General features: G+C 39.2%; 1 protein-coding gene across 1 annotated transcript; it reads left to right on the top strand.

Moving 5' to 3' along the window:
- Positions 1 to 3,023: 3,023 nt before the first annotated feature.
- Positions 3,024 to 7,185, top strand: LOC103704399 (NC domain-containing protein-like protein). Its single transcript, XM_039131666.3, has 3 exons — positions 3,024 to 3,186; positions 3,320 to 3,393; positions 6,281 to 7,185. Exons 1-3 carry the CDS (start codon positions 3,167 to 3,169, stop codon positions 6,967 to 6,969), a joined length of 783 nt encoding a protein of 260 aa, XP_038987594.1. The 5' UTR covers positions 3,024 to 3,166; the 3' UTR covers positions 6,970 to 7,185.
- The last annotated feature ends 8,082 nt before the right edge of the window (positions 7,186 to 15,267 follow it).

Consider the following 15,267-nt stretch of genomic DNA (forward strand, 5'->3'; position numbering starts at 1 on the left):
TTGGAATCTATAAGAATATGGATAGAAATTTGAGCATCCGACTAATATTCATATTTATATGTGTATCCATTAAAAAAAAATAGATATGGATATGGATAGAAAACTATTCAATGCATATCCGAATATCCGATTCTATTTGTAATCCTATTTAATTTTATTGAACACTCATGAACATTTAAAGAAAATAAATAACCACATTAACATGCTATTAACTTGATTTACCTTCAACTTAGAAATATCTTTGATTCTTTGATCATAAATTTTAATTCTTCGATATATATCCGTATTTATATCCATACTTCCAGCATCTGATTTATACCCATATCTGCTTAAAACAAATATGGATATAAATGTCTACATCTGACTAACATCCATATCTATATTTGTATTCATCTAACAAAATAAATATGAATGCAGATGTAATGGTATTCGATCCAAATTCAACCTACTCCAACTTCCTCATGTCGTGTCGCTGATATCTTCATCGCTGGAGAGCCATGGTTGGCCAAACTCGCTCTATTCCTCAAAACTTTTTGAGTCGTGCCATCCCTTATTGTTGGGATTTTCACTCCAAGGAGTCAATTTCATTTGAGCCAATCCAACGTTAATTTGAGATGTAGAAGGCTTAGTTGTTTGAGATGCACAATTCTTCGTTTGCCCTTCTCTCTCTCACAATGTAGTATTTGAATGATGATGCCGAAGTGGACCTCGGTGATAGCCAATGGCAAGAGTAGAGTTGATCACCGTGGTGGCGAGTAACTTCAACCGTATTGATGGGCTCTAGGAGAAGCAAGGGGCAAGGCATTCTCTGGCAAGGCCGAGGTCAAAGAGTTTCAAGATTTTATCGTTGCTGATGGTTTAGTGGACCTTGGGTTCACCGAGTTGAGGTTCACTTGATGCAACAACCCCCAAGGTCGGTGAGAATTTGGAAGAGGATTGATAAGGCTTTTACCATGGCAGGGTGAATCTTCTCGAACTACCACATGCGTCACCTACCCCACATTGGATCAGACCACTGCCCGATCCTCATTTGCATGCAGTCCTCCATTCCCTATTGCTGCCCCTTATGCTTCAAGAAGATCTGGCTCTTGTATTTGAGGTCTGTCAAAGAGGTGTGGCATATGGCGGTAAGGGATGACATGATGTATCGAGTGACCCACAAGCTTGAATTACTCAAGCACCATCTCTGGAGGTGGAACAGAGAAGAGACAGGCGACATCTTTAGGAGATTGGAAGAGATAAAAGGCACAATTGCTTCTCTCCAATTCAAGGAGGAGGAGCATGAAAGTGTATCTTCGAAGGCTTTGTCAGAGCTGAGATTGAAGCTGTCTATGCATAACTCTCTTTTACGCCAGCAGGAGACCTTCTATTAGCAGAAGTCCAGAGTGCAGTGGATTTTGGAGGGCGACCGGAGCACCAAATTTTTTCATCAATTGACAGTGATCTTGAGGCAGAGAAATAGTATTCGGAGCCATAGGGATAGTAGTGGATGGATGATGGAGGGTGCGGGGTCCCTCTATCATCACAAAATTTTTAATTATTATATGACTTCAAATATGTACTTTGATCTAACAAGGGGAATGGAAAATATTTATCTATACAGCAATAATATTACTCAGGTTAAGATTTGACGTGGAGTGGAGTAGTATTTGTTCAGTCCACGCTAACTTGAACCTATCGTTGAGCATTGGCCCATATGTGATGTAACTCATAACTCTTGAACTTTATCAGCATTGTCTATCAATAGTTAGTTCTTGATGGAGATGATATGTGATATTATATCCCAACAAGATAATTTTAATGAGCAAAAGCTTTTTATACTTGAATGCTTCGTTCTTTGCATAATCTTATTTCGTATATGTTGGACTAGTAAGGAGTTGCAAGCCATTTTGACTAGATACCGTGATGTTTGTGATGACAAAATATTGAACACCACATATAATAGTCTGCAAGATATGGATCATCATGATTGCTTGTTCAATTTTTAGACTCCTTTTTAACCAATAATTTATTTTTAATAAATATTCTATTTAGTTTATTGAAATTTGTAAATGCCTTTCCTGTGAGGCCCAATAATTCCACATCGGAAAGACTCATTCTAGGCCAGGGAATATGAGGCGGGTGTCTCCAAATCCTGCAGACGCATTTTGGGAGGAAAATAAAATCGGGAAGGGATGAAGGATGCTTACGTGAAGCCCCGGAACCGGATAATATCTGGCAGGGGAGCCTCGTATTTCTCCTCCTCATGTGGCCCCCACGTGGGCACTAGGTGCCTCACGTGCCCCGCGGAGGTGGGGGCGTGATATTTGGTATCAGAGCCGAGGACGACTCTTATTCGATGGTGGGAAGGGCGTGAGACCCAATAGTCCTATATCGGAAAGATTCGTTACAGAGCCTAGACATATGAGGCGGGTGTCTTCAAATCCTGCATACGTATTTTGGAAGGAAAATAAAATCGGGAAGGGGTGAAGGACGCTTGCGTGAAGCTCCGAAATCGGACAATATCTAACAGAGGAGTCCCATATTTCTTCCCCTCATATGGCCCCAACGTGGGCACTGGGTGCCTCACATGCCCTGCGGAGACGGGGGCGAGACATTTTCAATCCTAAATTGAAGGTCTAGGTAATGCAGGGCATATTTAACCCGATATTGCATGTGAAAAATTACACTAGCATAAGTCACCAAAATGGTTTCCTTGTCGTGTTAATAATGGAAGGTTTCCCTGCAGATATTTGATATAATCCTTCAGAGAGAACAATAATGGACGCACGTGGTATACGTATGGATGGATTCCCCGATGGAGCCGCTCCTATCCGTCACAATCGAGTGCCGAATCCAAGTTTCGAACTCCCATCGCTTTCCGAGGCATGTAAGAAACCCGGCGGTGGCGGTTTCAAACCTGCAGGACACGTGTTGATCTTCGTGTGGCTCCTAGAAACTGCACAATATCAATCCACCCGCAGGCGATCAGACGGCGTCTTGCGAGATACAGAAGCAAAACGTTCGGAACCGTTAGATACGACACTTGTCTCCCATCTACGTCCTCGCTCCCGTAGAAGCCGAAGAAGGGAAAGTAGAAACCGGTAGCCTCCGAATCTCTCTCTCTCTTCTTGCCGTCGTCCCTTTCTCTCTTCGGCATCGGGATCGAGGTAGCACTCCTGAGAGAATGGGGCTTCTTTCCAACAGGTTTTAATTCCTTTTTTTTCTGGATTTATTTGTGTTTTCTTTGAATCAGATACCAATTTTGGTTTTTTTTTAAAATTTTTTTTATTTTTTTTGGATGGTGGTGGGTTGGTGAATTTGATGATGAATGGAATAGGATCGGGAAGGAGAGCTTGAAGCCAGGGGATCACATCTACTCGTGGAGGACTGCTTACGTCTATGCCCATCACGGTCGATTTCTTTCTCATCCCTTCTTTTTTCCCGTGATTTCCCTTGATGGTATTATTACTATTAGGGCTAGTGATGAAAACTTTTTAATATTGGGGGTTTCTATCTTCTTTTATGTTCTTATTGGCATTGATAGATGGATTTTTTGTTTCTTTGGTGTTGGTTATAGAGATCCATAGGAGGAATTATTCCAAAATTGTAAACAAAGGGACAAAGGTCCTTTTTTTCTTGTTATAACATCACAAATATATTGGTGTGAATTCTTCCAGTAAAAATATAAGAGGACGTTGTGACGTGGGCTTGATTGGTAGTTAATTGTATCATGATTCACCTGGAAATAGACCGCCTTGTCAATAGGTAGGAACTAGTAAGCAGGCTATTGGTTGAACCCAAATGTTTCAGTTGTTGGATGGAGGAGAACTCTTCATGTTGACTAACTCTTCGTGTTAATTAGTTTAGTTTTAAGGCATTGATTGAAACAAGAGGCGCTTGTAGTGGGGCATGATGAAGTCATTGTCTCCTGTCCATTTGATCATCATACAGCCTGGTTGTTAAAAACCTTCATGTCTAAGATTGAGCTCTCGCTGCTCAGTTCTCTGCTCGTTAAATCGGACCTTACCAGCTTGGATTGAGCATCAGATGAAGGGAAAGGGAACCGCAAGTAAGGAGAAATATGGATGTCTCTCTATGTTTCAGTCTAAATTCAATGATGAATACTGAATGTTACCTTATACTATCTGGGTTGCTCGTTGATTGCATGCAACTAAATTTGTCATGATATTGAGATAATAAATATGCGAGGCATTTTCTTTAAGATGGATCCTTTATTTTCATCAAAAGAAGGAACCATTATGCTATTCTGATCGACATACTGAACTTAAGATTCCTAAGCCAGAAGTAGCGAAAAAGATGACGCCTAAGAGGATGAGGTGGCCTACTTAACTCTGGAGCTTTTTGGTTTCTGCCAGTCCTGTAGCCAGCCAATCATGAGATTGGGTCCTACTCAACTATATGTCTGAAATTTGATCTGACTTACATGATTTCATCTGATTTTTTCAGAATCGGTGATTTTAGTGAATGCTTTTCTGGTGGAACTCTTTCCTTTTAAAAATCACTTCTATTGGTTTTGTAGAATTCACATTTAAATGCATCAATGTGGCAATTCTTAGCAATAACTGGTCAAGAAGTTATTAGTTTCGTTTAGATTGAGAAGCTCGCCATATTTTATGTTTTCGGTTATGAAAAGTTAAAAAGTAAGGATGTGGAGTAGGCTGTACATTGTTAGTATGGTTTCTTTCATTTTACCCTGGTAAACACGTTGCTAAGTGTCCCTTTCTTTCAGCTCCCCTACGGATAACTAAGATAAAGAAGCTTTGCCAAAAATGAAAGAGAAAATGGGTGGGGGTCCAAAGATGTTTTGACTGGTACCAGTTGGTGCTAAACCATGTTGAACCGGCATGGTGCAATATTGACAATGAAGCATCCATGGCTTTGTCTCCCTAGAAAGTTTTGATAGGTCGTAAGCATAGGAGAGTCAGAAATATTCGACAAATTAGCATCATCGTGGGACCAAAGACTCATATACAAAAATTAACAAACAATTGGCATTCTTTTTGATCAAAAGTCCAATTATGATCTTCAAAAAGAACAACTTTTATTATATTTTTTTTATATGAGTGAGGATGGTAGTATTCCTTAAACCCACTTATTATGGGATATCTATTTTGGCGAGGTGTCTGTTTGACAAAGGAGCAAATTTTAGTGGCTTAAGTACAATCTTAGAGTGGGATAATTCTTACTCTTGCAAATTTGCCTTTATATTTTACTAATGGCATTTACATAGGCTTCAGCTTTTGTCATGTATCTTTGCTGTTGTGTGTTTATTCCGGATTTTCAGATATCGTAACTTTTTTGCTTATATTGTTGATTGAGTTCTTTATTATGTGTGACTGCAAGTACAGGCAACCTAACAAATGACAAGGAGAGCTCTTTCCTACATCATTCTTTATCACGTATTGTCAATTTATGCTTCTGGTGGCTTCACATGTTTATCTTTCATTGATGTTTTGCTTTTTTTTCTTTTTTCTCCTTTCCACATATAAGTTTATGTCTCTTATTTTCTTATCATCAAATAATATTCGCAGAACACCTCCTTGTTAAATGGCATTCCTATTGTTTACATCAAGATTCTTGTACCTTTCGAAGATTAAAATCTGTTGCTTTAAGAACTAATATTTGGACCAGCTTAGATGATCATGTATTGTAGCAATGTGATGTTACTGACTTCTTCCCTCCATAGCTTAGACTTATACCTTGCTTGTTCTCTATTTATGTGCATGTTTAAGATATATTATCATGATACAGTGTAATGTTTTGGCAACTAGAAAAGTAAATATATTTCTTATGAGTCATGACTACTCTTTCCATTTCCTACATGGAGGTCCAGGGTGAAGTTAGGGTTTTTTCCCCCTCATTTCCAGAAGGAAAAAGTAATGTACAGAGGATTTTGGTAGATCCATCAAGATATGGAGTGCAACTGCATAAAATTAATCTTGCTTCTTAATCTATTTTTGCTTATGAATTGAAAAGATCTTTATAATGCTAATTAATGGGAACTTACATTTTAAGAAGTGTTTGATGGCCTTGAGTCGACAAGTTTATCTCAAGAATCATTCTGAAGTACCATTTTTCTCTTCAAATTTCCATTTCCATTTCCATTAAGATTGATCTCCTGTTGTTTTCATGTTTTATCCTTCCAAGATGTGTTTGATGTTCATCTATCAAACAACAATATTACTTCCACATTTAGATCTCTAGTATAACTGACTTTATTTTTTTGAATCTTCCTATTATTACTTTTCTTTTGATTTATTTCTTATATGCATAACAGGAATTTACGTCGGGGATGATAAGGTCATCCATTTCACTAGAGGACAAGGCCAAGAAGTGGGGACTGGAACTGTTTTAGATCTCGTCCTTACAAGTTCTGGCCCCAACCGAAGACGAACCCCCTGTCCAACCTGCAGCGCCCATCTAGCTGAGTCCCATGGTGTAGCGTCCTCATGCCTAGATTGCTTCCTGGCTGGTGGAGTCCTTTACCGCTTTGAGTACAGTGTTAGCCCTGCCCTCTTCCTTGCCAAGGCTCGGGGTGGTACATGCACTCTTGCTGTCTCTGATCTGGATGAAATAGTGGTCCATCGGGCTAAGCATTTGCTCAACAATGGCTTCAGATGCTACAATGTATTCAAGAACAACTGTGAGGATTTTGCCATTTACTGTAAGACAGGACTTCTTGTGGCGGAACAAGGAGTGGTTGGACAAAGTGGACAGGCGATATCAATCATAGGTGGGCCACTTGCTGCAGTTCTATCAACACCATTCCGACTTATTACAACAAATGTGTATGGAATGGCAGCAACAGCTGTTGGAGTTTACTGTGCCAGCCGATATGTTGCTGACATTGGAAACCGGAGGGATGTCATAAAAGTGGCTGTGGAGGATCTGACAGCAGGACTAGCAACAGGTAGAGTTCAGGTGGTCGAGAGTGGAAGTCAGATGGCTCTGCCTGCTAATGGTTAGTGCTTCTGATTATGCCTCATGAAGGTATATCATTTATAACTTTGCTTGTATTCTAAATATATATCTGTTTCAAGCATACATTAAATTGAGGCTTGCTTGCACAAATGGCCTTCTATAAGTTGCTTGATTGGACTGATTTCATATGTGTTATTCTATGTTCTTTGTAAAAATCTTGCTGTTAAATCATGGAAAAGATGAATCAGTCAATGTTATTTATATTCTGGTTTCATGTCTTTGGATGTTTATTTTTAATTTAAGGGATATTATGTGGCAGTGAAAATATGCTAATTTAGTCATTCATGGTTTAAAATGCTTTGCTGAGTGGACTCACTTGATATTTGAAAATGTCTTGGGATATATAGATAAACTGCGATTTGTTGGTATAAAGCTAAGCTTGATTGGATAGGACTATTTACAGTTAATATTTGGGCTATTTCCGTCAGCGTTGCCCACTTGATGCTTACCCTATCCTCGAACACACGCTGGCGCATGCGTGCACACACACATAACTTGCTATACTATGAATCCTCTAAAGGAAGAGAATGGAGCCTGTAACGTTTTGAACTTGATGGATTAGTTAATGATGTTTTCGAGGTCATATGGTGGTGTTGTTCACTTTGGCTGCTGCAACAAGGGAACATGGTAGAAAGTTCTAGTGCATTAAAGTCAGAAATTTATCTGAACTAGGAAAGAGTCTGTTGCAATAAAATGTAGGATTTAATTAAAGACAAGATTTTTTGGATTTTTGTCTATCATGATTCTGTAGTTGAAGGGAGTGTTATCTGATTATAGATTATTACTGTAAGATCTTATTTCCATTACAAGTTGGAGTTGTTTGCTTGTTAAGTTTCATTAAATGGCTTTAGACGAAACCAAAAAGCAGCGAGTTCTATAACAATATATGTTTACTTGCTAATATAGTTTTATTGAGAGAAAGGAATACTGTTTTGTGATTGAATGAGACTTTGAATGAGATACTTAACTGCAGGTTGCTTGGATATGAACTAACGACAACATAGGTTCTATAAATCTAGGCGATGTGAGGCAAAAACTTTCATATTTTTCCGTTCTTGGTCATAATATGCAATCTTCATCGCCCCCTCCCTCATAAGGACCCATATTTCTGTTAGCATTTTTGCTTTTCCGATCAATGGGATCATATGATTTTGTATGAAGTCCTCATCTAACAAACCTCCTTGGCTTGAAGAATGAAGGAATAATTAGGTCAAGAATGTTTCTCAGCCTTATCTGGCCTGAAAATACTAGGCTTTAAAGTGGAAAAGGAGGGGAGGGGGATAGCCTCTATTGTCCACTGTGCCATCTATCACGCTCAAGGATCACTATCATGGTTGATGTGAATGCAAGAGCTAAAGTTAGATGGGAGCTTGAGATGGTCTTGGAGATGAAGGAACTGGCAGAATGAGGCGATGGGTCTTAGCTAAGATGGAGGGAGATTGCAGTCGAATCCCAGTCTGAGTGTCACTAGCCAGCCATGGGCAGAGCTGAAAACCCACTTCTGATTGAACTCTGGGAGGTCAGCAGTGTAGAAACGTTGGTCTTGTGGGCTGAGGAAGGGATGAGTGGATGAACTCTTGCTGAATGATTAAAGTGCCCAACTCATGACTCGCAAATTTATAGGTTGAATTATTGCTGGATGCATGCCACGGAATGTTCAACAAGTCTACTAGGATTGGCTCTAGGTAGAGCTCCTTGACTTGTCGTAGCCAATCCTGTTCGAACTTCATGCAGCTTTGCTTTGTGACTCATTGGCATTCTTCAAAGGCCTTCCCAAGTTGATGGACTTCAGACATGCCAGAGGCATGTGGCAAGCATTAAAAAAGCTGCGAGGAGCTCCTAGGCCTCATGAGGCTAGTAGACAACTTTGTCTATGAAGGCCCAGACTGGGCCAAGGGTAGAAAACTCCCAAAGGGAGTCTTTTTCTCCTTCGGCGACTCCGACTAGGATTCAGAGTCTTAGGGTCGCCGGAACCTTAGGGATCCTCTATAAAGAAAGAGCTATCTCCCTCCAGAACTCTCTATCCTAAGCAATCCTCCTCTCTCTCTCTCTCCCCTTCTTTTTTCTTTTTCCTATTGAGTTTGCAGCTGCACGTTATTGTGCTCGCCGGACCACCATGACCACAGCCACCAATCGCCTCCTTTTCCTCTCTTTTGCCAAGAAAGAAGAAATAAGAAAAAAAGAAAAAGAAGAGGAGAGAGAGAACCATCCCTCTCTTTCTCTCTCTTATTTTCTTTCTCTTCTCTTTGTTTCTCCCTTTATTCTCTCTTTAGAAGATCTAAGGAATCTAGAATTGGGTCATGTCGACCTGATCTATAAATCCGAGTCGATCCCTGAAAGGAGGCTCTAAACTCCCTTGGTGCTCGAGATGCCTAATGGACCGATCGCCTGGCCTTGTCTAGTGTTCATAGAACCCACTGATGATGAACTATGTTAAATGATCTTGGCTCTGATCGAGTCCATGTCCTATGATTCATTAATCGAATTGCTCAGGCCTGATCCATCCAGAATCGTCGAACGCTATCATTCGGTTAATCATCCATGTTTCTTATTACTTTAATTCGATTATAGTTATCAATTAGAAATTAGTTTCGCTGTTAATATTTTAAATAGGTCTAGCAGAGTCGTCTGGCGAAGTCTGACAATTTAAGACAAAAGAGAAAAGTAGATCTTGCACTTCTTATTGTTTTTCAAAATATCATATTTTTTCTTAAAATTTTGAATCAACATATGTGCTATAAAAATTATGCTTTATTATGAAAAATAATTTTATAAAAATAACTTTATTATGAAATATGAATCTGATTGTGCTATTTAGTATTTTTTCATCTATTTATGTGTATGTTTTAAGATAAAAATATAAGTTTTCTAAAGACTCTCAGATAGCTATGTATGGTCCTTAATATTAGAAAAATCGATATCCTGAAACTAGCATCCAACGAAAACGACTATCTGCCGACGAGTTAAAGTTGGTATCGATAGGAACAAAGGATGGTCCAGGCTTAAAGTTCGCGCTAGCAAACTTGGCAATTTTGTAGAAAAATTTTAATATTTTAAATTGACTTTGAATTTGTAGTCAATGATTTTCTGAATATTGAGGATTATAGGTTTGGTATTTATATTTGGATTTAGATGCTCTGAACCAATATTGGTGGCATTTAATGGATAATGAAATTAGATTTCTATTTATTCTATTTTCTTTTAGGTGAATTTGGAAGTTAAGATGGATTTGAAATTTAAGATGTAATGTTTAGCTTCGTGTTATCGTGGGTTGTACTCTTCGGTAGTACGGTCGTGTCATACTTCGAATCTGAAGCGTGACATTGTCAATTGCTTTGGTGTTGCCCGTGCAGCTTCACGACCCATCAGAGTTGACGATGGGTGCATCACGGCTGCACCATTGAGGCTGAATTACATGCATGGCATATCGAAGTCGTTGAATCTAGTGGATTGCATAGTCGAAGACTATCCACTCGGGCTGCGCATGCCATCGGAAGTTCCATCGCTGTTGGTCGAACATGTCATATGCCTTCCTTAGGTTTGGTCTTAGTTCATTGAATGGGAGGCCAATAGTGGCCTTCCTTCCATAGTCGCCGGCGGGTTCTTGAGGCTTGGCAGGGGAAGTTCTACTAGATTGATGGAACAACATAGACATGGGGAGATTTTAGAAAGTCTGAATATTTGTAGGGGTGGAAAGGAAGGAGACCTAATGGCCTTTCTGAGCTGTGTTTGGAGAGGTCAAGGAATGGTATATGGTGGCCTAAGGCTTGCCATGTGCTATGGACCCACAGTCTAAAAACATAAGCTGCTACTAGGACGATCGATCCAGGCTAATAAACCCATGTGGCATTATTTTTATAAATCGATGTAGGAGTATAACAATTTTCCTACCCAATCTTGTGATGCCCTCCTTACGGTTGGCTCCTACTCGAGAGAGGAGGCCCATATCCTACTTGATCCTATCAGGTCCTCGACCTTGGTATCATAGTCCAAAATCTTAAGCTGTTGAGAGGAGGACCAGCCCAAACTAATATGCCCATGTGGCACCTTTTTCATTACTCAATGCGGGGCTATGATACATAGGGGCATGACAGTGTGAGGGCTGCCTGTCTCTTGTGGTAAGGCTGCAAAATGTGGACAAACTGGAAGGAGAGCTGAGTGTTGTGGAAGATACAAATGTGTTGTTCTAGGGGTTTAAATGAGCTTGAGCCTGCTGACTCGAGCTATTCATTGTCAGCTCATTTAAACTGAAAGTAAGAATATATAAACAAATTTATATATTTATTAATTATAAATCAAAATAATGTATCATAGTAAATTTATTTCAAATTAAGACTATGATGCAATCAAAATAATTAATTACACCAACATTAAGCAAGCTAAGCCATATTCCAGCTCGGCTCATTTGCTAATTGAGCAAGCAGAGATCAAGTAGAATTTCATGCTGAGCATGAGTTGAGTGTTTTGCAAGCAGCTCATTTAGAACCCAAGCTGCTTGTTCTTGTCATGTGCATCTTTTTTCTCTTTTTTTTTTTGGTACACATCTTCAATTTGCTAAACTAAAGAACCTTCGATCTCATCATTCTATGATTTGTATTTGCAGGAGGATTGACCCTTGAAAAACAAGTTAAAACTGCACTTTTTTTTCTTTTTAATCCATAAGCAAAAGAATTACAATCGTTGGGTAATGGCTCTATGCTAGTATCAAATGCATCAAACTAACAACTTCAGAAACAAAAAAGTTACTCGACTTGTTGATCACAATAAGCTGCTTGTCTGCCACTTTATTCGGCTCCCTTACCACATGTCGATGTCTAACCTACTGCAGCATTCTTGCGACCTTAGTGTCCATTAAGATAGCTTGATATCATGGTCCTTGTTTCCTGTTGAAGTATCCATATAATAGCAAGCAGTCATATTCTATAGTAATAACATAACACGGATTGCAATTGGAACAAAAAAAGAAAGAAAAGAAACGTAATATGCCTTACCCATTTGCTTACCCAACATCAAGGCCTCTTTGATTGCCCAAGCTTCAGAATAATTTGGCTGCGTGCAGCTGCATATGCTTTTGAGTTTTGACCTTGATGATAGAGGTTGTCCCATATGGTTTCATTCTATTATTCTAGCCCTTGCCACCCTGGAAAGATCAACATAAGAATAGTCGTAACACGAAAACCTTCTAGCAGTGCCGGCATCGGCTATCTAAGCTTCTTCAATTGAAATTTTATCTCTGACTTTGCATAAGATCCATGGCATAGTAGCAAAGGGACATCTAACCCATTCTAGTCTCTTGGAGCCCTGCAAAAATGAGGCTTCGAACCAGTCCCATGCCTGGCTTAATTCTAGTCAATCAGACTATCTAAGTTTATTACATGGCATGCAAAACTACTTAGGGTGATTGATAGATTCTGGTAAGAGATGACAAAAATGCAGCAAGTGGGATCTGTCACAGCCATGTATATATATAGCTGGTCTCATAACAGCTTTCATTAGACTGGTTGGCACTCTAGGAACAACTTGTTCAATAATATAGCTAGCCGGATGATCTGTCACGGTCATATCCAACACTAAAGCATGTGAAGCCACATGAGAATATATCTTCTGTGGCGGCCTTATTTCGTCACAAGCCAAAGCTCATTCCCTTCTGTCAATAGCACTCAAAACTCATACAAGAGAGGAATATTGTGAATTTTAAAGAATTGAGAATGTTAGTCACAATGTAAGCATAAGAGAGAGCTAATTTTGGTCCTGTTCTGACCAATAGCATAGCATTCAGCAACTCAAATCCACACTGTTTGGCTGAAGATTATTGGGAAAGCATGGCCACTTAAACTAAGGAGGTACATTATGTAACCAAGGACTGCTGATAAAACTTTATCTGCGTGCAATTGCCAACTTTAAGACAAAGTCCATCTCTAGTATGACAGAAACACGCTGAACAGCCTGCCATCACCATATAAGGATCACATCAATCTAACCTAGGGAATCCTTCCCTTCCAAGGGCTGTGACATGATGACACATCATAGCCCATCTAGGATTTCTGAAAAGCTACCATCATAAGCCTCAGGGATCTCCAGCCATTCACCAAGTTGCAAGAAGCTTGGTCATGTGTCTTGCAAACATGTCCCTATGTTTCAAAAGCTGTGGAGCAGGCAAGGGAAGAAATGAAGCAGTTTGGTCATAAGTTGGATATGATGCATCTCAGAAATGAATGGAACGCTATATGTTGCAGTCGAGGCTGTCGATATTACTCTTTGTCAAGATCCCAGATAGTGATCTTGCAGTTGAACTTCATGAAATCAAGCAGGCGATGATCAGAAGAGATATGAGCTATGCATTTGGAGCACTTAAGAGCTCCTTATTGGTATATTGATGGTCATTGGTATCTGGTTCCATAGTAAATTTCCTCAATGTTAAAGGACAATCTCTCCATTAGGGATGGTGACAAAGTGGAGTACTACCTACTACTTGTGGTGGAAGAAAGTTAGAGGTCAATATGTATTTTTTGAGAGAAAGGAGTCAAGTTCTGCTACTTCATTATGGCCTAAGTAGTAGGGCCTTAAGCAAATGAGAAGGTAGAGAAGATACGGTATTTTGGAAGGTAGAGAACATGGTGAATATGTATAACAGAAACTTGGAAAGTCTTGCAGATAACTGAGAGAAGTCTTGCATGTTCTTTGCGAGACGATACATAGGTAATTCTGTGGAGTTCAATTCTGCAAGGTCCTGTGGAAGATGATCATCAAAAGACTAACTTTGCTCAAAAACTAAAGTAAAACTCTCTATTCAATGCATAAAACTCTTGCTGATGCTTTCCACATCTTTGCTGCCAATATGTTGAAGGGTATGGAACCTTCAAGCTGTGCCCTGTCTCTTAGCTTAACGTAAATATGCAGAGGCTCCAGATCAGTATCTTGGAATGAGGGGAGCTAAGCTTCAGTTATATCTTGAATGGTACTGCTATGGAATGTGTAGATGATGCAAGAAATATTTGATTAGAGAGTTCATAAATCAGATAAGTGATGTAGTCTTGGTTACTGGACAGCCTTCTGTAGAGAGATTAATTGGTTCTGTGGAGCTCCTTGGACCATCAAATTAAACCTAAACCAAAACAATTCTATACTAGCAAATTAAATCATTGTTGTAATTGTGGTTATTTAATGGTTGTAAAGGCTTTGATTAAGTTAGATCAGGTATACAAGTGTGCAGTTTCAGATGATGTCCTTGCATGGTAATCTCTCTCATTGGCTGGCTGCTCAACCATAGTTAAGTTGCTGTCGGTTAGAGTAATGCACAAATTTGAAAATTTTGATTAGATTTTTAACCTTCCATGTGCTTGTGCTAAGTCATTGTGTGCAATGTAACATGTTGCGCCATTTTAAGTAGAAGGTCGAGAATGGTGATGGTACCTTGAATCTTCAAGATCTGTGGTTCTTTAATGTTGTTCGATGTTAATGCATCAATCATAGGGCATCTACAATCCATGTAAAAAAGTTAATGATAGGTTTGAACTGGTCCAAGAGTCCATAATTTTATCATTACAAAGAGAGTTGCAATATTGACTCCTTACAAGGGCCACATGCAATCATTGTGCGAATTTTCAACTAGTCCCTGCATTCTAAGGGCTGAGACTAGTTCAGAATTCACATACTGCTTTTTAATACAAAAAGTAAAATCTAATGTTGAATCAGTATTACTTAGAAAGATTCATCATGTCAATTTTACTATTCCAGGTGCTTGTGTGTAAAGACTAGATCATTTACAGAACGGATATTTAGTAACCTAAGTAATACAAGAGGCTAGACATAAATGACTTCTTTCACATAACCCTTTGTAAAGAGTCAGTACTGTAGAAGGTTAAGTAGTAAAGAAGCAACCAAATTGCAGCCTGGAAAATTTGAAGGGAAACAAAAAGAAAATAAGATCAAAGAAGAAGGAGAACAGCCTTTCTTATTTCTTGACCTTCGGAAAAGATTATTGATACTGATTTTTGTTTTGCTTCCCTAGAATTAAATGATAAACCTATGTTCCCCTGTATATTGTAATCATTGTGATCAAAAAAAAAAAATCGACCAATGGTCTAGTGGTGTCTGCTCTCTGAATGATGCATTCATGATCAAATTAAAATGCCCATCGTGGGTAATCACCAAAATGTCACCAGTGTGCCTCAATTGCTGTAATTGGCTGAGCCAGGTCTGAGCACAATTCTGCTATAGATTAAAACATCAGGCCAAGTCCAGTTGTACTAAGGATGGCCTACAAATGCTAGAGCTAAGGGT

This window comes from Phoenix dactylifera, chromosome 2, assembly GCF_051530095.1.
Source record: "Phoenix dactylifera cultivar Ajwa chromosome 2, Ajwa_hap1_PhDact_Kaust_v1.1, whole genome shotgun sequence".
NCBI lineage: Eukaryota > Viridiplantae > Streptophyta > Magnoliopsida > Arecales > Arecaceae > Phoenix > Phoenix dactylifera.

What these genes read in the sequence shown, in the direction of transcription:
- LOC103704399 (XM_039131666.3), top strand. Translation starts at nt 3,167, where the DNA reads ATGGGGCTTCTTTCCAACAG. An exon ending in ATGGGGCTTCTTTCCAACAG is followed by an intron (nt 3,187 to 3,319) that starts GTTTTAATTCCT and finishes TGAATGGAATAG; the next exon opens with GATCGGGAAGGAGAGCTTGA. An exon ending in TTACGTCTATGCCCATCACG is followed by an intron (nt 3,394 to 6,280) that starts GTCGATTTCTTT and finishes TATGCATAACAG; the next exon opens with GAATTTACGTCGGGGATGAT.